General features: G+C 42.1%; 5 protein-coding genes across 10 annotated transcripts; 4 read left to right on the forward strand and 1 right to left on the reverse strand.

Annotated features, from left to right (window-relative positions):
• Positions 1-566: 566 nt before the first annotated feature.
• Positions 567-3,928, forward strand: LOC140782624 (uncharacterized). 5 transcript variants are annotated; one of them, XM_073129310.1, is made up of 7 exons: positions 567-1,044; positions 1,512-1,736; positions 1,830-1,961; positions 2,114-2,233; positions 2,305-2,391; positions 2,480-2,935; positions 3,031-3,928. In XM_073129310.1, exons 1-6 carry the CDS (start codon positions 670-672, stop codon positions 2,915-2,917), a joined length of 1,377 nt encoding a protein of 458 aa, XP_072985411.1. In that variant the 5' UTR covers positions 567-669; the 3' UTR covers positions 2,918-2,935; positions 3,031-3,928. The 5 variants fall into 5 exon arrangements, with proteins under 5 accessions (XP_072985411.1, XP_072985436.1, XP_072985419.1 ...); XM_073129335.1 differs by having other exon boundaries at positions 3,609-3,928; XM_073129318.1 differs by having other exon boundaries at positions 3,618-3,928.
• Positions 3,929-4,342: 414 nt separating this feature from the next.
• LOC140795456 (uncharacterized) lies at positions 4,343-7,306 on the forward strand. Of its 2 annotated transcripts, none has more exons than XM_073148015.1 (3): positions 4,343-4,937; positions 5,096-5,381; positions 6,480-7,306. In XM_073148015.1, the coding sequence occupies exons 2-3, from the start codon at positions 5,124-5,126 to the stop codon at positions 6,930-6,932; spliced, it is 711 nt and encodes a 236-aa protein (XP_073004116.1). In that variant the 5' UTR covers positions 4,343-4,937; positions 5,096-5,123; the 3' UTR covers positions 6,933-7,306. The 2 variants fall into 2 exon arrangements, with proteins under 2 accessions (XP_073004116.1, XP_073004123.1); XM_073148022.1 differs by having other exon boundaries at positions 4,432-4,937; positions 5,118-5,381.
• Positions 7,307-14,119: 6,813 nt separating this feature from the next.
• LOC140802307 (uncharacterized) lies at positions 14,120-17,227 on the forward strand. Its single transcript, XM_073157794.1, has 4 exons — positions 14,120-14,982; positions 15,903-16,186; positions 16,298-16,525; positions 16,604-17,227. Exons 1-4 carry the CDS (start codon positions 14,592-14,594, stop codon positions 17,084-17,086), a joined length of 1,386 nt encoding a protein of 461 aa, XP_073013895.1. The 5' UTR covers positions 14,120-14,591; the 3' UTR covers positions 17,087-17,227.
• A 445-nt stretch (positions 17,228-17,672) lies between these two features.
• On the forward strand, positions 17,673-18,309 carry LOC140796897 (histone H3.2). Its single transcript, XM_073150072.1, has one exon. The coding sequence runs from the start codon at positions 17,746-17,748 to the stop codon at positions 18,154-18,156; it is 411 nt and encodes a 136-aa protein (XP_073006173.1). The 5' UTR covers positions 17,673-17,745; the 3' UTR covers positions 18,157-18,309.
• Positions 18,310-18,573: 264 nt separating this feature from the next.
• LOC140802766 (IRK-interacting protein) lies at positions 18,574-21,972 on the reverse strand. Its single transcript, XM_073158371.1, has 2 exons — positions 21,598-21,972; positions 18,574-20,324 (listed from the first exon to the last, which is right to left on the reverse strand). The coding sequence occupies exons 1-2, from the start codon at positions 21,817-21,819 to the stop codon at positions 18,804-18,806; spliced, it is 1,743 nt and encodes a 580-aa protein (XP_073014472.1). The 5' UTR covers positions 21,820-21,972; the 3' UTR covers positions 18,574-18,803.
• Positions 21,973-23,209: the final 1,237 nt, after the last annotated feature.

Here is a 23,209-nt window from a genome sequence, read left to right on the forward strand (position 1 = left end):
TCGAGTTTGGGCAGACCATTGATCGATTACTTTTAAATCTCAACAGTTATAAATTGATTATGTCGAATCCATATATGCCTATTTAAATATATCGGCTTGCAATTGATGAGCTGATTTGCATCAAATCAAATGAGCATTCTAGTCAACTTAAACAAGATTTGATTGTATTGAATCTGTGTTTCTAGGTTTTCCTTATGAAGCATAGTTAATATATTGATTACTCATATTTAAAAATATTAATTATGCAATTTTTAATCCAATAACTCCTAATGTATAATTTTGAGCATAATTAAAATTGTTAAATGCATACATTAGCTTAGATCGGACAAGGCTCTGCACTGCACAGCATGCCTGCAAATGTCAATGCTCAAAAACCTGAGAGAAAAAAAAAAAAACAATGCAGAAAATTTTGAATATAATTTCATGGGAGGGAAAAAGATGGTAATCTCAACGGCTATTACTCCGTCTACTACGATCGTCCTCCACATGGCATGATCCGGTTCGTCAGACGTCGCTTCTCTTGCCCGTTCTCGAAGTCTGCCCGAAAGTTTGAATACTTTCCTAACCCAAGTCACGCGCTCATAGCCCCCACTTACTTCTCCCCCGTAACGAGCGCCTCCGCCTCTGCCGTCTCCTCTTCTCTCTCCCATCTTTATCTCGCCAATCGCCATGGTGGTCGCCGATGAAGACGCCTCCCACCTCGCGACTCCCGCTCCTCCATCGCGTGTTTCCCTCTCCCGTTTCCTCTCTTCCGTTTCACCCTCTCCTCGCCGCCTATCGAGCCGCTTTAGCAAGCCAAGCCGCCCGGCTTCCCCTGCTAGGAGGAAGCTTGCATGGGTTTCACTTCAGGGACGACTCGTCGGAGCGGAGGAAGCCACATCGGCTCGAGCCGTGGGGCCCCTCTTGGGCCAGGAGGATGCCGTAGCCTGGGAGCTTTTAAGTCCTCTCCATCGGGTTCTCGTCGTTGCTGCCGTGGCCGCTGCCACATCACGATCTAAGAGCTCGAAGAAGATACTCCAGCTGCAGAGATCAATAGATCTCAGGGTCTGTAGTACCTATCGTTTATTTATTTTCGTGTTAATAGATAACCTTCTTTTCGGTCCCCATCTTTTGAAGTCTAAGCGTGATTATTTTATATCTAATAAATTTTGATCTTAAAAAGATGAAACCTTTCATTGTTTCAAAATCTAGAAGTAGCTACGTAGCACGATCTTTGTCTGCTATACTGAAAAAGGAATTACTAAGAGAAAAATCCATCGATGTAATTCCCTAAAATGCGCACCGCATCCTAAGGAGGCGCATTGCATTTTTCCGGTGGTATTTGGTTAAAGAAATACGAGGAAATATTCTTCATTTTTTTCTTTCTGCTGATGTTTATAGAGTAATTTTTTCGGACTATCCTTTGTTTTGTTCGTTAATAATGTGTAAATCTATCACAAAATTGATGGGATTTTTAAATTTTCTCTAGTGCTAATATTAATGGGAGGATGGCTTTGATTTGACGAAAGCAGGACCAGATTCTGCTAGGGATGCAGCAGAAGCTTGATGACTTGTGCGAAGAAATGAACTTTTTGCAGGATCGATCAATGAAGTACAACGGCAAATTCTACTCTCAGAATGAGCAATTAGTCCGGGACAGGAAGGCAGAAGAGGAAGGAGATAAATTTTTTGGGGTTAGGCCTTTCCAGATAGAGCTGAATCCTGAGAGTGGTATTACTCCTCTCTGCAGGAAAAAGGTTGGAAATGCCAGCAAGTTCCAATTTTTATGCCTCCGTTGTTATATGAAACTTTTCTGGTGATTTTGATGTTAATCTTGCTACGAATTGTAGGATATAAATGGAGTAGAACCTATTAAAGATGAGTTAACTGATAAGTGCACCGCTATGGCGGAGCAAGAGGAGCGCCGGATGTCGGATTTGTCTGACTTCTGTTGGAGTGTCACCTCGTCTGTGGACAACCAGGTTAGAGGACTCGAGAAATTTTTAGTATATCTTAAATTTAAAACCCATGACCTCGTTACGATGTAAATTCTTTTCCAGGTACAAAGACTAAATACTAATTGTAATCTCTTAGTCCAGCGACGTACATTAATTGGTTGACTGACACATTTCAGCTAAGCTCCCTGGCAGTGGAACAGGAGTTCTATAATCTTCGCAAGGAGTGCGAAGAGAAGGATGCAACTATAAAGGAACTAACTGCTGCTGCGCATGCCTCTAGTGTTGCAGATTCTAAGGTGCTTATTTTCATTTACTTTTAGTACATAAATTTAATCATTGCATTCATCTTATTTACTTCTATAAACAGAGAATTGCTGAGATACAGGAAATGGTTAGAAGGAAAAATATGATAATAACCAAATTGAAGAAAGACATGGCATTTCTAGAGCAGAAGGTAAACCACGCTCTGAAAGTTTTTGGATATGGAAACCATGTAATTTTACTTTACCTTCTAAATCAATGAATTGATTCAAATGTTGTAGGTGGTAGAATTGACAAGGATACGGAGAAGTTCTTCAGTTGCCACAAGCTCAGAGAGCCCTCAGCTTCCAGTCATGTCTAACAATCTTCTATATGATATGAGTAGCACCAGTTCATCATCTTCAGACACTGAGTCACCTATTAAAGAACATCATATAAAATCTACTGCTAATTGTACGTTTCAACAACAAGGTTTTGCAGCAACTGAAAGTCAGAGGCAACTATCACCTGAACTTCTCATTCCTTTGAATGGATCACCTAGGAGGCCTCTAAAGCAGCAATATGCCAGTCCTTGTAGTGAGAATCGGATAATTCACAGAGTTGAAACAACCCCATCAGTTAGACAGAGGCATTCAGTATCTTCTACTTTAGATTTCAAAAGAACTAGAAGGCACACTCAGCAAGAACTGAAGAACAAGGCTCAGAAGAGATGGGTTTAAAGGGTTAGATTCTCCATGGTACTATTCCCTTGCATTCCTGAGTTATTAATTATCTAACAGAAATCCAGAAATTTGTTAATCACATCTAAATATTTCCATTATTCTTGTGCTAGATGCGCTATCTAGGAGGCCAATGCTGGGTTGCTTTACCTTGATTTGTTATATTCAGTCTTCTACTCTACATGTTCTTGTCCTGTCAGTAGTAATTAATTCTTCTGATTGGAAATGCGACGATTGTTTTTTTCCCCCTCGAAGCAGAGTTCTCTTGCCAACAGTGTCAGTCTCATGAATTCACCGAATTTACCAATTCGTTTGTAATTTCACCTTTCATCTTGGAGTTTATCCACCTACCACCAATCTTATGCCTCTGATTTTCTCTGCTAATTTAAATTTTAGCAAGAATGTTAGATGCTGCTTGCTCTCAGAAATAGTGCAAACTGTTGGTGAAATGGTGCAAACCTGAAGTGCAATTGCTGCTCGTGCTATCATCCACATATTACCTAGATGACATCTCAGTCATATTATGTATTTAATTCTCATCATCAGATAGATCTACTCTATATTAAGCAACTCTTTGCTGACCATAGAAGCGGTTTTCTTTCATTATCTATGTCTTCTTTTCTCTCTCTCTCTCTCCCCTTTTTTTTGGCTATCTCATTATTGCAGTTATTAGATAATCACTGATATTCAGCCGTGCTAGTGGTCCTTGAAGGAATCATTTATCAGATGCAAGCAGACTTAGGCGCTGGTGAGAAAGCAGGAAACAAACAAAGAATCAGCTACTTGCAGCATTATTTTGACGATGGTTCCTTCGAAACATTGCTGTCGTGAAGATAAGAATGTAGATTAATATTAACCAAAGTCAGAAAAAGTATAGTTTTTTTTTCCTGGGTACCATTTTCGTCGAATATTGGTGTGCCTTTGTCATGTTGTACTGTAAAAATTGGCCCGGAATTTTGGACATGCTTTTCGGGCAAAGTATATATATATATATAGATATAATTTTCAGTCTGTGGTAGTTATTTCTGTTGTTCTTTTCTGAATAAAATTGGTTTCCTGGGAAGTCAGTCCTTGACAACAGTGGTGAAGTTGGCCAAGAACAAATTAAGATGTCATATTGTTCCGATGATGTGCATGTTTGCAATAAATTGGAGAATTTTCCTGAATGAGACTGGACATCGGATTACGGATTAATTTGGCCCAGGAGTAATGTGGACAACCTGGTTTGCTTGCTGAAATTTAAGCCCTCATGGAGATATGATATTCTTATATTCATTACTCACTATCAATCATTTCTATGTGTCCCAATATCCAGCAATTCCAGCATCCACTCCTAAATATTTCTCAGGGCGTAAGTACAATGTTTAGTAAGAATTTTGTTTTTTTGTCCCTTTAAAATCCCTTGGTGTCCTTTAAAGACAACTTAGTTACAATCAAGTATAGTTGTTGGCATATTTACACTTGGATTTGTGTTAGAAGTTTGAATATAACCTTCTTTCTACGCATATCTTCTTAGGTAGAGAGAGAGAGAGAGAGAGAGAGAGAGAGAGAGAGAGAGAGAGAGAGAGAGAGAGAGAGGGGGGATGCCTCCGCGGTAAGATAGCTCGCCGATCGGGTGCTCAGTCGGTGCTAACCACATGAAGGAAACGTTATCACGACAAGTGAACAGACGGCTGGGATTGGTTCTACTAAAAATGCAGTGACATCTAACCGTACGATATTCTAACCTCGCTATATATTGCACATCCAACCGTCCATTCTCTCGAACGAAATGTCTCGGACGATGTTTCATTGCGTTGTACCTGCGGCACACTACCTCAAACTCGAGCTCCATTATTTTTTTTCTCCGCCCATTTCAGAAATTTGAAAGTTTGAAACCCTTTCCCCCGATCTCCCCTTCCTTTTTAAATACGACGATCCATTTCGATGCTACTGTCGATGCGGTCAGATCTGGCCTAAGAGGTAGACGAGAGAATACGAAGTAGGAAATTAGAAGAGCAAACATTTGAAGCTTTTTGCGGTAAGAAATGGCGTTCAAATGGGCCAAAACCCCCTTTTCTTGAATTTTCTCATGGATTTTTGCTTCTTATCTTGATCTTTATCAGGTGGGGTTGTTCTTGTTTTTTTTTACTTGTTTTGGATTTTACATGTGATTTTATTCCTTTTGTATTGATTTAGTTATCCGATTTGGGTCTCGAAGGTGACGATGCCGGAGTTGAGGGATTGGGCAATTAATGGAGGAGGGCCAGCGGAGCTCTCCGGTGGCTTCTTTATCCGGAGGGTGTCGTCACCGCTGGCGGCGGTGACGGGTCAGAGGCGCGGTCGTATCGTATGGGTCACAGACAACAAGGAGAACGTGCCGCCGTCGTGGGGCGTCTCTGTCCGTCGTGCCCGGCCCAGGAAGAGCCCGCTTCCGGAATGGTATCCGCGCACTCCACTTCGGGACGTCACGGCGGTTGTTAACGTAAGGAAGAACTCACCCTTGTTTCTTGATAGGATTGGTTCCTTGGATCTTTATTCTTTTAGTGTTCTTGTTCAATCCCTTCATCTGTCGTAGTGTATCTACTAATTGATTCCATATCTTTGATCGTCGTGATAGATGGAATTAAGAAAGGAATTCATCTTTCTGTTGCGTATATTGCAGTCTTTGTGTACTAGTGTATCCTTTGTAAATATTTGTTCGATAGTCTTTTTACCAGCTTGAAATGGGCGATTGGATGTTAATTTAGAGATTGTGATTAAAAGTTCAACCTCATATTTACTGGAAATTATTGTGAGTTTCAATTGTTTTGAGATAATGAGAGTTTTAGTACAGGTCTATTCAGATTATGGGAGAGCAAATATCACTTTTGTTAGGACATCTACATGGTATTTTGCTCCTTACGGATTCTTCTTTTGATCTTTGTCTGCTGTTGCTCTAAAATGTAGTTAAATTAGTTGGGAGAAGATTTACATCAAGTAAGAGAAATAAAGAATGAGATATGATGTCAATCTTTGGAGTGATGATTTTATGAAACGTGTGGTTTTTTATTATGCAAAATACAGTTTCCCGGCCAGAAAATGACAAGCAAAATTCTAGCATGGATAAAGTAATATTTTGAACTAGTAAATTTTTTAGCCAGGCTTGTTTGGCTTGTATAGTGTAAAATGAATGTCTTCAGAACTCACTAAGAAAGCCCAGCTTTCTGTTATCAGCCCAAAGCAAATCCCTACTTGTAAAATTTTCAGTTTGTCAGATAACATTACTTCATTCCTCATGGAGATATTATTTTCTTATGTTCATTGCTCACTATCGATCAATTATATGTGTGTCGATATCCAGAAAGTCCAGCATCTCTTTGTTCCCATGAATTTTCAATCAATCTAATTGCATCATAATCTTTTCTTGGTATTTGTTTCAAAATGCTAGAATTGGATATAGGACTAATGAGGAGGTTTCCTGTAATGAAGCTAAAAACTTTGCACTGCCTTGTCATGTTTTCTTACACTCCTTTATATAGCTCTACATTCTATAATCCCATGTACTAGATTTTCAGATATGTTTTTTTCCCTATCAACTTAGGCTGTTGAGAGGAGAAGGAGCCGGTTAAGGGCAGTTGCAGCTCAGCAGAGGAGCCGCAACCCTGAAGTAACTTCTCCATCTGAACATGTCACAGCCACTTCACCAGAGGAATCAAATGTTTCAAGTCAGACTCCACCAATTCAAGACAACCAATCAATTGTTTCTGATAACTCTTCAGGTCCAACTGTTGCAAACACTGCCGCTTCTCAAACTGAGCTGCTGCTGACCTGTAGCTCTCCTGATTTGGTTCCGTTTGCTGACCAATCACTGCAGACTGCATCTGTTTCCATCAATCCTTCCCCCACTGATCTGAACAAAACTGCCTTTGAGAGGAAGTTATCAAGCTCCATTGATGAGATAGAAAGGATTGTGATGGAAAATCTGAAGAGATCTCCAAAGGTAGCTCCTCCAAAGAAGGCAACTCAGAGGAGCACACTTCTGTCCATGCGATGAGGGAAACATTTCGTTTCGCTGCGTATGGGATTCATCATCTGATGATGGCTTGGTTATTTCCTTTTCCAATGTTCTTCTGAAAGTGTCAGTTAGCTGCCTTCTTTGATTCCTTTTACCCGAGTTTCTGCTGAGGCATAGGGTTCTTTGAGTCTGTTCTCATCTTTGTATCCTTAGGGCCATTCCAATGTCGCTACGGAAGAGGACCTAGCCTGATTGCTTCTTTATTCTTTTGTTATGGGTTCTTCTGCATTTGTAGTAGGTTAAATACTGTCTCAACCTCTGTAAATTTAGGGCCATTCCAGGTGCTGCATGAGAAGGCCCTGCCATCGTATAAAACAGTAATATACTTGAAAGTGTATCTCTCTCTCTCCCTATTTTTTTGTGTGCAATCTTCTCATCATTCAATCACAATATCATAATTTCTAGATGTCAGTTAGACTTTCTATGAGCAGGCTGAAGAACAACTGAACAAGCGCACTCCAACAATATAATATCTATTATGCTTGTCAAAGCTAGCATTTAGTTTATCCACTTCCAGTAATACGATGACAAGTTTTTCTTCTTATCCTCGTCATTTTGGAAGGTAGACTTTCTTTTGTTTCTTTTGTCATCTATTTATGTGAATTTGTATGCCAGGATTATACAGAAAAACAACATTCTTAGCATTAATTAGCTCATACATTAATAAATCCTTCATTTTAACAATTGAATGACAGACCGACATGTATATGAAACATTTAAACCTCCAAATACACGTGTAAACCGCGTGGGTAAATTCTCCCACGCGGTGCATCATATGACCTGTCAGTACAAGGATTTCACAAGGTACACAACAGCACAAATTCACTATAATTAAACTCAACCATAAGAGTCCGGATACAAGTTCCATAGGCCACAACAAGCCTTCCAAATATACATTCAAAATATAATACTAAAGTTCAAAATACATCATCAATTATAACGCTCTCGCATAGGCTTAATACAACTAGAAGACATACAGAAAAGAAAAGCAGCTACTCCTCGCTACCCGCACCTGCGTCCCCTAGCTTTGAAATAATGCCACCAAGAGGTGGTGAGCTTACAGCCCAGCGAGTAGGATCTATACCATCTAAAATAATGACATCGCATGTGTATATGCATGGTATGCCTATATTTGCTAGCAGTAGCAATATACTTGTTGAGATGGCTTAACATGAGTTACTAAATCAATACAATCGATAAAGATTATCAGTCACTATCTTGGAACATGCTAGTTCTTAGCGTATCAGGATAAGTCCATATAGATATAAAGCTTGATGCACTCTCTTATTCGTACACATCTCAATCATAGTGTTTACATATCATGTATAGCAATAAAAGAGTAGTTTAGTCATCTTATGCCTACTAAAGCATTAATTATACTTCTCATTGCTCACCGAGCTATTCACCACACATGGTAAATACTCTTAAGAAACAATCATCCATCACATAATCATCCATCATCTCATACATCGAGGGGGGATATATATATATCTAGCGGTAATGCCACCTACACGTGTATGGCGACACTACAAGTGACCGGTTGTCTGTGGCCATCAGACTAAGGACCCCAGTCGTAAGCCCATATCTCACTCTCTCTAAATCATCACCGCTCTCAACGGGAGAATCGGGAGCCCTCGGCTCGTCAACATACGCCCTAACCCTGCGTCGTCGGGTACCGCTAGAGTTATATCTCTGCATCGCAATCATGTTCTTCTATCATCATAATCTAGTCCTGACTATGCAATATAACTACCTAAATGTCACACAGGCTCCCGACCTCAGGTGTAGGCCGCTAATGGTATAGTCATATAAAATACACTCTACCCTTAACCCTGAGCTGAGTGAGTAAGGGTACTGCCTAATCAGAATCCGACTACTAATGATAGGTGTAAGTGGTGCAGTGTGTATAAGTGTATAAAGCATGTCATAGTCATCGTGATCGTTACATTATATATTCACAACAATTATACATCTATGCAATGGTATACCATACAGGATATATGTAAAGCATTATCACACTAATGTTTATGCCACATTAATATTCTCATAATATTATGATGAGCAAATTATCAATAACTGCATATACAAAGATATAACATGGTGTACTAAATGCATGCATTAATACCGACATTTTATAAAGTGTCATGACAAGTATAATGACTGTAATTATATTATTCTAGATTTGTATAACCATACTAAATCTCGTCAGCTAGTATGCTCCTCCGGAATCCCAAAATCTCCCTCACGCGATGTCAATCCTATTAATTCACGCAAGTAAGCCGTAAGATTAGCGAACTAATAGAATTAATTATCTTATGTTATCCTAAAAATTCACATGATACTAAATTGTCATTACGAGGATCGGGCTAACTAAATCAAGTGAAAAAGATAGACAAGGTTATAGGGTCCGAATGGCCCCAAATGGGCTAGGCTAGAGACAATGGGTAGGCTTAAACCCCACCCAAGAAGCAAGAGGGCCTTGGTGAGTTGCAGTCCAACTACAACCCACATGGTTGCGAGAGGTGGGCTAGGGGTCCAACCACAGTCCACCCAGGCTTGCTATAGGCTGCAGTCCAACCGTAGCCCACCAAAATCAAGCTAGTGGGCTGCGGTCTGCAGCCTACCCAAAACTAGCTTAGTGGGCTGTAGACCACTGCAGCCCACTAAGGGGGAATGGGTGGGGATTAACTAATCCCACCAAAATCGAGCTGGTGGGTTAACTAAACTCCCACCCTTCCACCCCATCTCCTCCCGAGGGAAGGAGATCGAGGCGGAGAGAGGGATCCACAGGGTTGCGGGGCTGCGGGTAGCGCAACACGAGGCCGGCGGCGCAGCACAAGGCCGACGACGGCCACGAGACCGACGGGTAAGTGAAAGGGGAAAAAGGGAAAAAAAAGAAAGGGGAAGGAGGTGGACCCGACGGCGACGATCGCGCTCCATGGCCGGCGGCCATGGGGAGTTCATCCTCCCCCATCACCAAGGGCCCGAAGCTGTCCTAGGGAGGGGGTTTCTCTCCGTCCACCGGAGCCCTCGGACTCGCGGCCGGACGCGAGGCCATCGGTCGCCGAGGTTGATTACGAGAAGGAACTAACTACCGAATTTAACGGGGTTGAGGCTTACCGCGATCCGCGCGCTCGGCTTCGTCGGCAATGGCATTTCGTCGGCTCTGGCTTCGGCAACCCGAGAGAGAGAAGAGGAAGATGTAGTGAGGTGGAGAAAGGCGCAGTCAAGGAGGGGAAGGTGGGGATTAATGGAGGTGAGGGGAGGGTAGCGTGCACGGCAAGGGAAAGGGAAGAAGAAGGAGAAGAGAGGACGCGGCGGGGGGTGGGGTGGCTGGTGCCTGTGATGCACGCGCTCGTCACGGGATTTTTTTTTTTTTAAATTTTGGGGTGTTACAGTATTCAAGTCCATTTGCATGTGCATTTGTAATACAAATCCAGAACTAAGTAAGCTAAAGAAATTAAAGCTATCATGAAAGCTTTTCGACTGTTTATTGAACTTTCTTTCAACTGGATCTCCTTTGTGATAGTGAAGGCATAAAACCAAAAACCAAACAGGAGAACGAGGAGGATTCCAAACCTTGATGTTTTTGTCTCCTATATTGAACACGGACTTTCCATGGGGAGACACCATTCCGTAAAAAGTAAATGCAGTTGGGTCTGAGTTTCGGAACATCTTTGACTGACATAGACATGATGTAGCTGTTTGCGATAAACAAAGCTCGATTCATTAATGGATTCCAGTTCATTGCTGTCTAGACAAAACCTCATGATATGATCCGATGGATACGTCACAAGCTACGGGCTGTATCGTCTGATCTTTCTCTCCACTAACAGAATATCTCCACCGGAGTGCACCAAAAACTTGTCGTACGTATTTTGTTGATCGAACTCGGGAAACATGAGGGAGCTGTCTTAATCTTGATCACTATGACGGCCGCCGAAGGTCTGGTGCTGAATTCGAAAGAGTATAATACATGGCAATAGTCAATCCCGTAGAACTTCCCGTCGTGGAAGACGACGCCGCACAAGCTGCCATATCAAGAAGGAATGGGAATACTTTCCAGTCGTCGTCACCGGCTCGAGCATATGATAGGCCGATCTCTCAGTGTGGGACGACGATGATGAGGAAATCATCGTCGGTAGTCTGGTAGGAGGAGGCGAATTTGGAACGATGAAAGTGCTCGAACTCTTTCGCCAGGTTGGTGGGGGCAGGATGGGTGGCGGACTTGCGCTCCGGTGAGGGGGTTGAGGAGGTTTCAGTTGAAGTTGTGTTCGTCGATGAGGATGAGAAAGCCTTCCTGAGAGCCGGCGCAGAGCTTTCCACAGAAAGAAGAGGAGACGGGGAGAGGGAGAGGGACAAGGTGCGATGGGGGCGAGAAGTGATTCTGACGAAATGAGAGAAGACTACAAGGTGCAGACAAAGCGGAAGTGGAAGCAGATAGGCTTTGTTTTTCTTCTTTTTCTTCCTCCAAAATTCCTGCCATAGTTGATAGGAGATGACGAGAGAGATGGTTTATGATGACACTATTAGGTGCTTCAGTTGAGAGAGATATCAATCTTGTTAGTTGAAACAGGGTTTCGAGCGGATCATATTGAAGGGTATTTAACTGGGCTGCCAGCTCGACGCCTGCTAGAACTCATCGGCCAAAATCTGAACAACTTTTATCAAAATAGAAAAAGAAAAAAAATCAATGAATTAAGGAACTAACTAATGAAATGCAGTATATTAGCAAGGAGCAGAGCCATGGAGTAGTTGCTTGATATAAACAAAGCCTAATCACTTAAAATCACTGACCCATATCCAACGACCGCTCACTGGACAAAACCTATCGACGGTAAAATCTTGGGTAACGAAGATCAAGTTATAATTCCTTGTTAAGTAGTCTTTTCTTTTCACCATCAGAATAAGTTCACCGGAGGATACCAGACGCCCACACGGCGTCGTGGTACTGCATTTCTGGCCACGTGAAATGGCTGGTGATCGTCGGCGGCGGAAAAGGTCCAGTGTTGAAGACAAAACAATAGAATTTATTCCTCCTGTCGATCATGTAGAATTTTTCGTCGTGGAAGACGACGTCGCAGACAGGGTAACTTTAGGAAGGGATAATATCGAGGAATTTCCAATCCCTCTCACTGCCTTGAGCGTAGTGTAAGAACTATTTTGTTCGTAACGTCGGCTCTATTATATTTAGAGTTTTTTGAGTCCATTGAACAGGTTGCCAACTGCTCCTTATAAAAATCATATTGGGATCAAAATATTACTATCATCTGCAGTGATCCTTCAGACAATGGCCAAAAATCAAATGACTTATTTTAAAACAAAAGTAATGCTCCATAAGATTGAACCCTCCGGTGGATCTATAAATGTTTGAACTTAGTAGTATATGAGAATTATAGAGAAGTATTATATGAACTAACTATGCAATTAAAGTACCACTGGTCAAATAGTATTTACCTTATCCTCTGAGGCTATCTTACCCCTTTAAATTTTATTGTTGTTAGTGTGTTTTATAGTACTTGGGAAGTGAATGGTTAACTCGAATTTGCAACTCAAAAAGTTAATGTCTATGTGGTCTGTGACAGTAGGCTACCAAGTATGACGCGGGGTTGTGTAAGAAGGTGAATTTTCACATCTGACGATTGCCAGGGTTAGTGACGTAAGAGTGGTTGACTTTGACTCAAATAAGGGGGTTAGGAAGGGAGACACGACGATTGCCTTGCTGAGAGCCAATGCATAGCGTTTTGGGGATTAAATAAAGACTAAGAGGAGCAAACAGAGCGGAAGCGAAGCTTGATCGCGTGGCGGCATCTTCTAGGTGATTCCTATCATGAGGTCATAGTTGAGATCAGACCACGGGCCATTGGAAGTGGATCTTCTTCTTCATGGATTGCTGGCACTGTTAAGAGGAGAGATGAACCAAGTGGAAACCAATTAATTCGGCCGTTATACGTAGACAAATTAATCATATAATAGAAGTTAATCCTATTCAAATAGTACACCATCTTAACAGGTTATCCTACGCTAATCTGATTAGGAATAAGAGATGGGATAAGCATCCGTGAGAAAGATAAAGCTTAATAATATAGGTTGCATATCCGAGAACGTTTCTATTATTATTCTCTTTTCCAATCTATGGATCTAACAAACGATCTCGCTATTATTCTTTTATTTTTTTAATGTGCAGCTCCTTCCTCAGTCTCCGCGATGATGGAATACGAATGTGATGATGCGCCATTCGTCCAACGATCGAGACAGAGTCCTCTTTGTTTTCCCTTCGTTATTCTTTAATTCGCTCTCATTATCAAGCTAACGAAGACTTTTTAGAACGCGCCAGCGAGTAGGAACCCGGCATGTCAGCATACTGTTTTTTTTTTCTTGCAAAACTAAGAAACCCCTACGAAGTGTATCATTTTCCTACTGTCCACTAAGTTTTCTTTTTTTCCCAGCAATTTAAAACGCTAAAGCATTGACCGCTGAAGAATTAGACGTTCTCACTTCTTAGATAAGAGCCAAGCCGCCTCAATTAAGATGCAAGTGGGTACTTATGCCACGTCACATCAAAGGTTAAATTGACGTCCACGTTCCGACCCTAATTGATTGCTCCATAAATACCTCTTGTCTATTAAAAGGATTCATCATTCGCCAATTAAAGCACTGTAATTGTTCCAACATACCTCACTCGCTATCTCATCCATTATATTTTGGAGAACAATTTTTTTTTTTGGGGGGGTTTTGTAAAAGGTGATTTTTATATGATGATAAACATGGGATCCGCATAGAAATATCTGTGCGGATGAATTTAATTTAGCCGTCTGGTGGACGCCAATTTGGACGTAACCGTCCACTTTCCGCGCCTCATATTCTAGAAAGTAGAAACTAACTCTTCTCACTTGCCTTCATAGATAAAAGATTCTTTTGGGAAGTCCACCAACCAAACGGTCAGGATTCGCGAATCAGGCCTTTTAAATTCTCCGAAACCGTGTTTCGATTCCGAGTACTTCGCCAACCCTTTCCGAGGTGGGTCCCTATAATCCAGCCCAGCATTCATCGGTCCAGATGCACCGAATTGGAACGCGAGACCTTCGATTCCTTACTGGATGGATGGATGCCTGTTTCCACGACAACGACCTCTTAAATTCTTTCTTAATCCCCGCGCAGTTTTTGCGAAATTTATTAATACCTCTCCTCTCCCTCTTCCTCCTCCTCGATCAAGAATCTAAGCGCGAGGCTGCTTAGAATCTCCATTAATTAGGGTCGTGGGGGGTTAGGGTTCTGGGATCGCCTCCTCCTCCTCCTCCTCCTCCTCCTCCTCCTCCTCGGTTGTCGTGGAGGAATCGCACTAGATCCTCATCCAGGTTCGGCCCGGCCTCGATCCCAACGAGGTTCCACGTGGACGACCTCGTCGCGATCCGCTAAACGTGGGGAGAGGAAAGGTTTTAATCTAATTGGGGGATTAAGAATGGCGTAAAGTTCATACCTCTGCCCTCCGCCGTCGGATTTGGAGATTCCGCCACTGCCTCAGTAGAATCCTCCACTCCAATGGCAGGATTCTACTAAAATTGCGCGACGTGCGTGTGTGTGTGTGTGTCAGAGAGAGAGAGAGAAAGAGAGAGGAGGGAGAGGGGGTAGTCCGAAATGGAGCGATCACAGCCGTCTGATGGCACACCGGTGGTGGCGATCGAGTGCGTCGCGGGGAGCTCGAAGGCGGAGGAATGGGGAGGAGATATGCTTCAAACGGGGGACGTGGTGGAGGAGATAAAGATACGAGGGTCACCGGCTGTGAGGTCACCGTTTAAGAGCGGGAAGGGTGGGGTCATGAAGCTTCTCCACGCAGCGTTCAAGCGTGGGGACACGTCGATCGAGGTGAGGGTGCGCAGGGGACCGAGCGAGTACGTGGAGCTCCAGGCTTGCGTCGTGCCGAACGAGCCGGCCGGGAAGCGGCAGTATGTGGTGCGATCCATCCACGACCCGAACTACGCCGTCGGATTCGTAGATCGCATGGAGAGCGAGTGCATCGCGTTACAAGGTAAGCTGAAGCTGAGTTATTGTTTTAAATTCTCAATATTAATTGTCTGCTACTAACGAATTATGTTAGTAAAACCGGTCTTTCCACTCTTATGGCTTATGATACATATGCCTTGTAGTTTAGGATTTTAGGTTATTTTGCTCTTATGAATAATCTAAGACTGACTGATAACATTTTGAAGGGTGATTGGATTCATATTTGTACGACGTTAATTGGACAAGTGCTGACATCTATTAAGATGCTATTGTACCTCTTGTAATCTTGTTTAATTAACCCGAGAATCTTGATGGTTCGAGGTTAATTATGCCTTGAGCTAAGGCCTGTGAATCCGTATTGTTCTGGATTACGGGATCAGCAGTTATATGATTCTGTTTGATAGTATTCTATCATCTCTGCTCAGCAAGATACTAGACATCATAAGTTGGTCATATTTTGAAGTTAAATGACGATTCCATTAGAAGATGAACCTCTGTGATCAGTAAGGAGAACATTAATCAGGGGACTGTAGAGTTTCTTGCAAATCGAATTACACTAGAAAGCCTTTTAATATCATAGTAAAAGACGATTTGTTGGACAGACCTGTTTATCAAGAGTCTTTCTTAAGCAGCATAATTGTCGCATTTCAAGACTCGTGCTCAGAACCTTGTTAGCTAATCTTATCATGAAAAAGAAAAATATAGGAATTAGGAAACAACACTTCATCATTACCTGTTTGTCATTTGAGTCAGAACAAATGGTTAACTTCAAGTTGATGGATTGGGATGGAATATCATCCTTCTAATTCTGATATTGTTTTTGCCATCCATTAGTCAGCTAATTTGCCGAGAAATGAACAGAGGAGTGGAAGTTGTAGAATACCTATTAGAGTTTTTTTTTTTTCCTGAACCCTGCTCTGATATAAAATAAACATTCTTGTTAAGGCTCAAGGAGCTCGAGAGTAGTATGTGCACTGAGCAAGGCCCAGCTCCAGGATGGATACGTCGCATACCCGTGGGAGAAGAAGATGAGGGAATCACTGTCCATACCAAACTCCAGTAGCTTCCTCTCCATGCTTATCCTTCCCAAGGCACTGGATGCTGCTGCTTCTCGCTACAACACTATGGAAGACACCTTAGCTCGGGCAAGCGCATGGCTCCATTCCTCTCAGTCCTCTGGGGTCCCCATTGAGTTCATGAATGTACAGACTGAGGCTCTTCTTACTAAGGTACATGAGAGAAAGAGCTGCAATAATTACTAATTTAATTTCAGAATTGTCGAGCTACAAATTCTACAACGAAGTCTGGATGCTCATACATGTTATGATTTTCTTGTGAAGATATCAGGAGAGACAGCCTCTTCGACTGTGAATTCGGGATCACTATCCGACCTTTCAAATCTTGGAAATGCTAGCCTTTATGGCTTTGAGGACTACCATGGTCTGGACATTGGAGTGGTGAAGGCAGTTCGGCTTTGGTACACACCTGCGGCTGGAGAAATGCTAGTGGAAATTAGGCTTCAAGAAGGCGACAGTAGGCTTGGATTTGCCATTAGCCGCACTGAAGAGGTTCTTTTTCTTAGCAACGTACATCTCTTAGAATTCTATTTATGAACATATCTTCTGATGGCCTGTATATGATTGCAGGGTTTTATCTACATTTTATCGGTGATTGAGGACGATAAGGATAATGAGCTCCCTTCGACCCGGTCAGGGCTTAGAGATCTGTACAAAGAAGCAAAAGAGGCATCTAAGATCCTGGTGATCTCAAGGGTGTCGAACGAGAAAGTCCTCCCCTGGATGGTATCGTCCTCAGGAGCCATCCGGTGCTTCGACACCATCTCCCTTAGCCAGAAGCTATCGCTGCATCGCTATGCGCTGCGACCGATCCTGCTGCATGTCCTCATGTGGGAGAAGCCAGTAGATCTGATCGAAACAACGAAGCGCCCTTCTATACCGAGCTGCGCGACAATGCGTCCATCATTACCTCCGCCACAACCAATGGTGATGGCTGAACTGCCTCCTACCTTAGTTCTGGATGATGAATCTCAGGGTAAGATAGAGAGGGATACTGCTGGGGATGTGTCCTTCAGATTCTATGATTTCTCCCCGCAGAACAACTGGGTGTGAACATCATATAACTCTTGTTTTCCATGTACATAGGTGTGGTCTTAATCTACGAGACTACGAGTCATTTCGTTGTATTCTGGAGGAACTGTTATTGATCGGCCTATATCATCATTCATTATAGTAAAGCAAATTTTGTTGTCATACGTTTCTAACTATATATATATATATGTCATTTTCATCCATGGTAGTATGTAACACAAGCTGTTAATAGATTCTTAACAAGGTGACGGTTTAATAGAGGTTACACTGCAATTGCGAGGAAATGAGTTTTGTTAATCTATGAGAAAGAATTCACTTTGGATGGAGTCTATACTGTATACTATAGCTTAGTCTTAATACTTGAACGGCCCAGCCCAAGATATCCGATTTAGAGCCCAGAGAAATCAAACTCACGTGCTCCTCGGCACGTGTCTCATTACTTGTATTCATATATGCCACCGCGGCGATCCGTGTGCTCCATTTTGATAAATCCTACACGTTGTTTACTTCAGATCGGACGGCCACTGGCCCGTTTTATGAAACCAAATTTCCTCCCGCTCTCTTTCCCGCTTCTCTTTTCTCCTACAAATACTCCCCAATCTCATCGTCTTCTCCATCACAATCTCAGACTCGCCCTTAGAAGCTAAAGAAACCCAAGCTAACCTAATCGAATCTCGTCGATGGCTCGTACGAAGCAAACGGCCCGTAAGTCGACCGGCGGGAAGGCTCCCCGGAAGCAGCTGGCGACGAAGGCAGCTCGGAAGTCGGCGCCCGCGACGGGCGGCGTGAAGAAGCCTCACCGATTCCGTCCCGGTACGGTAGCTCTGCGTGAGATCCGTAAGTACCAGAAGAGCACAGAGCTTTTGATCCGGAAGCTTCCATTCCAGCGTTTGGTGCGTGAGATCGCCCAGGATTTCAAGACGGATCTCCGATTCCAGAGCTCGGCGGTGGCGGCTCTGCAGGAGGCGGCGGAGGCGTACTTGGTGGGGCTCTTTGAGGACACCAATCTCTGCGCCATCCACGCCAAGCGCGTTACCATCATGCCCAAAGACATCCAGCTCGCTCGTCGCATCCGTGGGGAGCGCGCTTGATGCTTATCGTTAACAAATCCTAGCAGGCTATCGTTTGATCCGTGTTTCTCTTGTTTTGTTACAGGTTAATGTATTGCGAAAATCTAGTGTTAGGAGCACTGTGGATGTAAATTTGATTTATGATCAACCAATTTGATGCCTTTCTTGATGAAACTGAATTGGGGATTGGTGATCGTCGCATGATTGCTAAAGTCAATAAATCGAACGCTCATTGAGAGTGGAGTGGGGAAAAAGAAGAATTTGGAGGTTGTTTCGTGAATATTAACATCGAATTTAGTTCGGACTCTATTTTAAAATAATAGTGCTTGGTAAAAGATTCAGCATAAAGAACGATAACACTTTAGAAATGCCTGAGAATTGTTGCAACATAATTAAACTGAAGTGATTATATTATCTCCAGTTAAAAATCACTCCAACTGGTTCAAAAGAGATACACGCAAAGTAGTCATTGGGGGGTTAAAAAAAAACATGTACTCTTGCTCTATCTGCAAAGCATACAGTAGAACAGTCCAGATATCAACCGTTTCTCACAACTATAATTCCAACCGGAAAAAAAAAATTAAAAAAAGTACAATCATTGGTTCAGCTTTGGTAGCTGTAAAACGCCTAAAAATGTTGGTGTAAAGAAAGTTAATGGATGTAAATAGTTATGCTACAGAGCGGTACCTGCAGAGAACCTTGCATCTCAGCACCCTATCTTGGACATAGAATCCTGGCATTACCATAATCTTGACTCGAGCTGGGGCATGTGTTCTGTTCCTCTCTAAGAGGATGTCTTCCATATAGGTAGGATCAAAGTCTCTGTTCTCCTCGACCCGCAAGATTGCCAATGGTGGGTTGAAGGAGAAAGCTAGCAGATGGAGCAGCCAAATGCATTTGCCAGCGACAAAGAAGCATTGGAGGAGCTGCTCTGGCCAGGGCCGAGACCAATTCAGAGTGGAGACAATGCAACTCATCTTTTGATCACAAAACCTACTGAAGTCTTCGCTGTAATATTTCGTGCCCTTCCGCAAGACCTCATTCCAGCTTAGGTTCCGTAGTGCAACAAAAGATGAAAAGTTCTCTTGGCGATCTTCCTTGGGGTCTAGAAATTTTGGTGAGCCATTCTTCTGAAACGCGCTGTTCTCAAAGTCCTGGTAGAGAGATTGGTTTATAAGAGCTTCCAAATGATACATTACACCCTTTGAGTACTTATTGTTTAGTGTCATTTGATGTGGCTGGAGAACCAAATTTAGCTTCTCCATCAGTTCGCCATCAGTTTCTTCAATCTGGAAAATAAGTGCCTTGCAAAACTGTTTGACAGAGAGCCTAGCTTCTGATACTATTTGCAAGAAGCCTTCCACCATTACTTCATGGCTGACGGGCATTGGATTGTCTCTGCTTACGGATTTTGTTCTTTTTGACAGATTAGGCCTATCCAGAACCTGGGTATTCTTTGTGTGTACTGCTTGTTTGAGAGCCTTCTTCAGTTCTTCACAGTATGACTCTAGACTCATTAGCTTGTCAGTCAGTTGTCCCAGTGAAGATTTCATTTCTGCAACTTCAGCAAGTGCAGCATCCCTATTCTCATTAGCCTCAATCAACTCTTTTTTGAGCGATTCAAGTGAAAACACTCCAAACTCTTTCAGAAGCTGGGACATGTCTTCAGATTCTATTGTGTTTGGTGACATCTCCGATTTTGGTTTCTTTTTCGATTTAGGAAACAACCATGAAAGAATTTGTCCTTTGTGCTTTGTATGTGACTGTGCTGGTGGCTGATTTTTGGGCAGTGGCACTTTGTTGCCGACATTCTTGAGGCTCTTGAAGTCACTTTCTGCCTCCCTACTGATTGTTGCTGGCTTGCATGTGTTGCACGTTGTGACCGCTTTAAATTCTCCCGAATTGGTCCTTCTACTGGAAGATTTGAGGATACTATCAGATGAGGGTGCAGTTTGCAAAAGGAATTGGTGGTTCATGCATGAACTTCTAGTAGACAAATGGTCATTTGCAGAGCAAATATGTGCCTCACTATTTGAGGAAGAAAACTTATTCATATTTTTATAATCAAAGATAGCTGCTTCATCTTCTTGACCTTCTCCTTCTAAACCAACGGCACTCCAAATTTCTGACAAGCTCCGGTTCTCTGGATGAATATAGTTAATTCCAGGTAAGGGTTGTTCTTCATAACTCTGTCAACATCAAACAAACAAGAAAAACTATTTTTAGAAGATAATAACAGCATCTCCAATCAACAAGGATTTGTTAATCCCTAGTTTATATATGCTTGAAGCTCTCCACCTCAACTTTATTCCATAAGCATTACTACCCACTGGTATTCAACAATATGTCCAGTGCAAGTTACATGGAAGAACTAAATCCAGCAACATCGGGCAAATGAAAATTGGGACATATATGTAGGAAAGCACTGATGGTTGGCATAATCAGAAACCTCTAGTTCATATATTTCCAACACTTTTGTGATTGAAGTCGGAGAGCAAGGATTAAATGGACTAGGTGAGAAATGCACACAATGCTTGGCATAAAGATAACTGTTTATAAACTTACAACACTTATGCAGCTTGTTAAAGCACTCTTGTTTAGCATTGGTATTGGGTTAATAATCATCTCAATCAAGGTAATCTTTAGTAGATAATATAAAGAAGAAAGTCATTTACAAATCCATGCCTGTGGGAGTAGGTTAGCTGAAGTAGAGGAAGGAAAAAAAAAGAGCCTTTTCTTCTAATTAAATGCTTATTTTCAGTATACAGTATGCCATGGAAGAAATAGAGTAAGATACTCTAAAAAGAGAGCACAAGATAAAGATGTTTTCGTACAGAAGAGAAGGACAAGGAAAGTAAATAAATTGTCTATTGTCGCATGTAAGATCTTTTCCATAATAATACTTAAGAATGCTGTCCCCATTTAGATTTCTTTCGTGATATCTTACAACTACAGTAGATCCACTAAGTTCATCAGGAAGAAGAGCCCCTATGCTGAGCCTAAAACGACACCGTAGGTAAAACATAGAGATTCCGACAAACCTAGGGGGATTAAATAATTTTGTCATCATATACCAAACCAAGCCATATTAAAATGGTGCATGAGTGAATGAAGAAGAAGGAAAAAAAAAAGAAAAGAAATAAAGAAACTAAAATACATCACCTTCAAAAGGATAAGAGGGAAAGTAGGTAAAACTCTCCTGAGGTTCCAATGACAATTCCATTAACCAAGAACTTTGCAAAAGGGATAAGAGGGTAGCTTTACCAGTCCAAGAAGAGCAAAAGAACAATAAGCCTAGAAGATAATGGTACACGATAGACCAAGAAATCAAGTAAGCTTCCATCAAAACCCCACCAAGCATCCACCTTTTATGACAGAGGTCAAATCGTCTGACCCCAAAACCAAAAACCCACATGTCCATCATAAGGAAAAGAACCCAACCAAGAGCAACAAGAGCCTCACCGGCGTGAAGACGGGGTAATCCTCTCCGGAGAACTGGTGGGAAACCCTGGATAGAGAAGGGGAAGCAGTCGGCGGAAGCCTCAGGACAGCGGGGCTACCGGTCGTCCCTTGGAGGAGCGCCGCGTGGATGGCTCTAAGCTCCATGGCCTTGGCCATGGCGGCCTGGATGTCTTGCCTTTGGATTCCCTGACCCTGCGACGGTGGAGCAGTGGAAGAAGCCATGGCGCAAAGAAGGATTCGACTTCTGAGGCGATGGTGGTGTGGTCATATCCAGAGGAATTCCTTCTGGAGAGAGAGAGGAATTCCCTGTAGAGAGAGAGAGAGAGAGAGAGAGAGAGAGGGTCTTGGGATTCTGGAAATCTAAGTATGTGAAGTAAAAATGGTGGGTGGAATGGTTTATATATATCTCTGAGTAACGAGCCAACTGCCTTTTCAGAGAAACAGTTTGTCTGCAGATCAGAATGCAGGAATTTGGTTCATCAGTTCACTTAGCAGCATTTTATTGGATGCATGTAACACCAACTGTAACAAAAATTCATGCAACTAGTCCTGCATATGATCAGATCCATCCTAGCAGTGCTGTGTGAAAAGAATGACAAGAGCATGGCCATTGTCTACTATTAACAATGGATGACACCCACACTGTAATTAAAGCAACTAATAATGCTCTGTTCTTTGCTCTCTTCATAAGATCATGCACTCTGTTTCATAAAGTTTATTAACCATCTCCTACATTAGAAATGATGGTTAGTAAAAAGGAACGATCATAATTGACACCTTTAGATTAGACAAATCTGAGCATTACGTTAAAAACTCAGCATCACATGTGAAGAAGAGCTATGGGACAAAGCAATGGTAGAGTAGGTTAAACTTTTTTAGCTTTTGGAGATGAGGAGTGTGTATTAGATTATCAATGCAATTAGTACCTTGGTTTGGACAATAACATCACCAGAGAAGAGCTTTGGTCCTTTCTATTTATTTTATGCAATTGGCAAGATGGATTTAAGTGCTGAAAAGGATGGAAACAAGCTATATGCCATAAGTCTCAAAGTTGTGTGTGTGTGTGTGTGTCTTTGATTCTTTTCCAGCTAGATCTCATGAATTCTTATTGTACTAGTGGTAGGATAGCCTTTTCTTTTCTCTTATCCAAGAAATGAAGCTTGAAAGAAACAAAAAGGCAACAGATATTGAACACTTGGGAGCTGTGTGCACACAAATAAGAGACAATACACCACCTATAAAATCCAGATCACATGAACAAACCCATAGTCCTGATGCCTGGCTGCACTCATCTTTTTTAAATCGATGAACTTGGATGCTACCATGCATTTCTCTTTTGATATTATAATTTAAAGCAAAAGATATACTTTTTTTTGTTTTGTACTTCTCTTATTGGGAAACTTGAATCTTACTCTGCCATTAACTTAATTTGGCGTATACACTGTAAGCCAATGAGCCATTCTTGAAGGCCGTTTGTTTCTATTAGAAGCTGATGACTTCACAAGGGCATCGATGAGAGAAGAGCAAGAACTTAGCAGGCTCTTTCCTTTCAAAACCAGACAAAAAGGAGGGAACTTTGAAGTCTTCGATTGATTTGGCACAGTTGAGTTAA

The sequence above is a fragment of the Typha latifolia genome, chromosome 1, assembly GCF_019914945.1.
Source record: "Typha latifolia isolate L0001 chromosome 1, TyphaL0001v2, whole genome shotgun sequence".
Taxonomy (NCBI): Eukaryota; Viridiplantae; Streptophyta; class Magnoliopsida; order Poales; family Typhaceae; genus Typha; species Typha latifolia.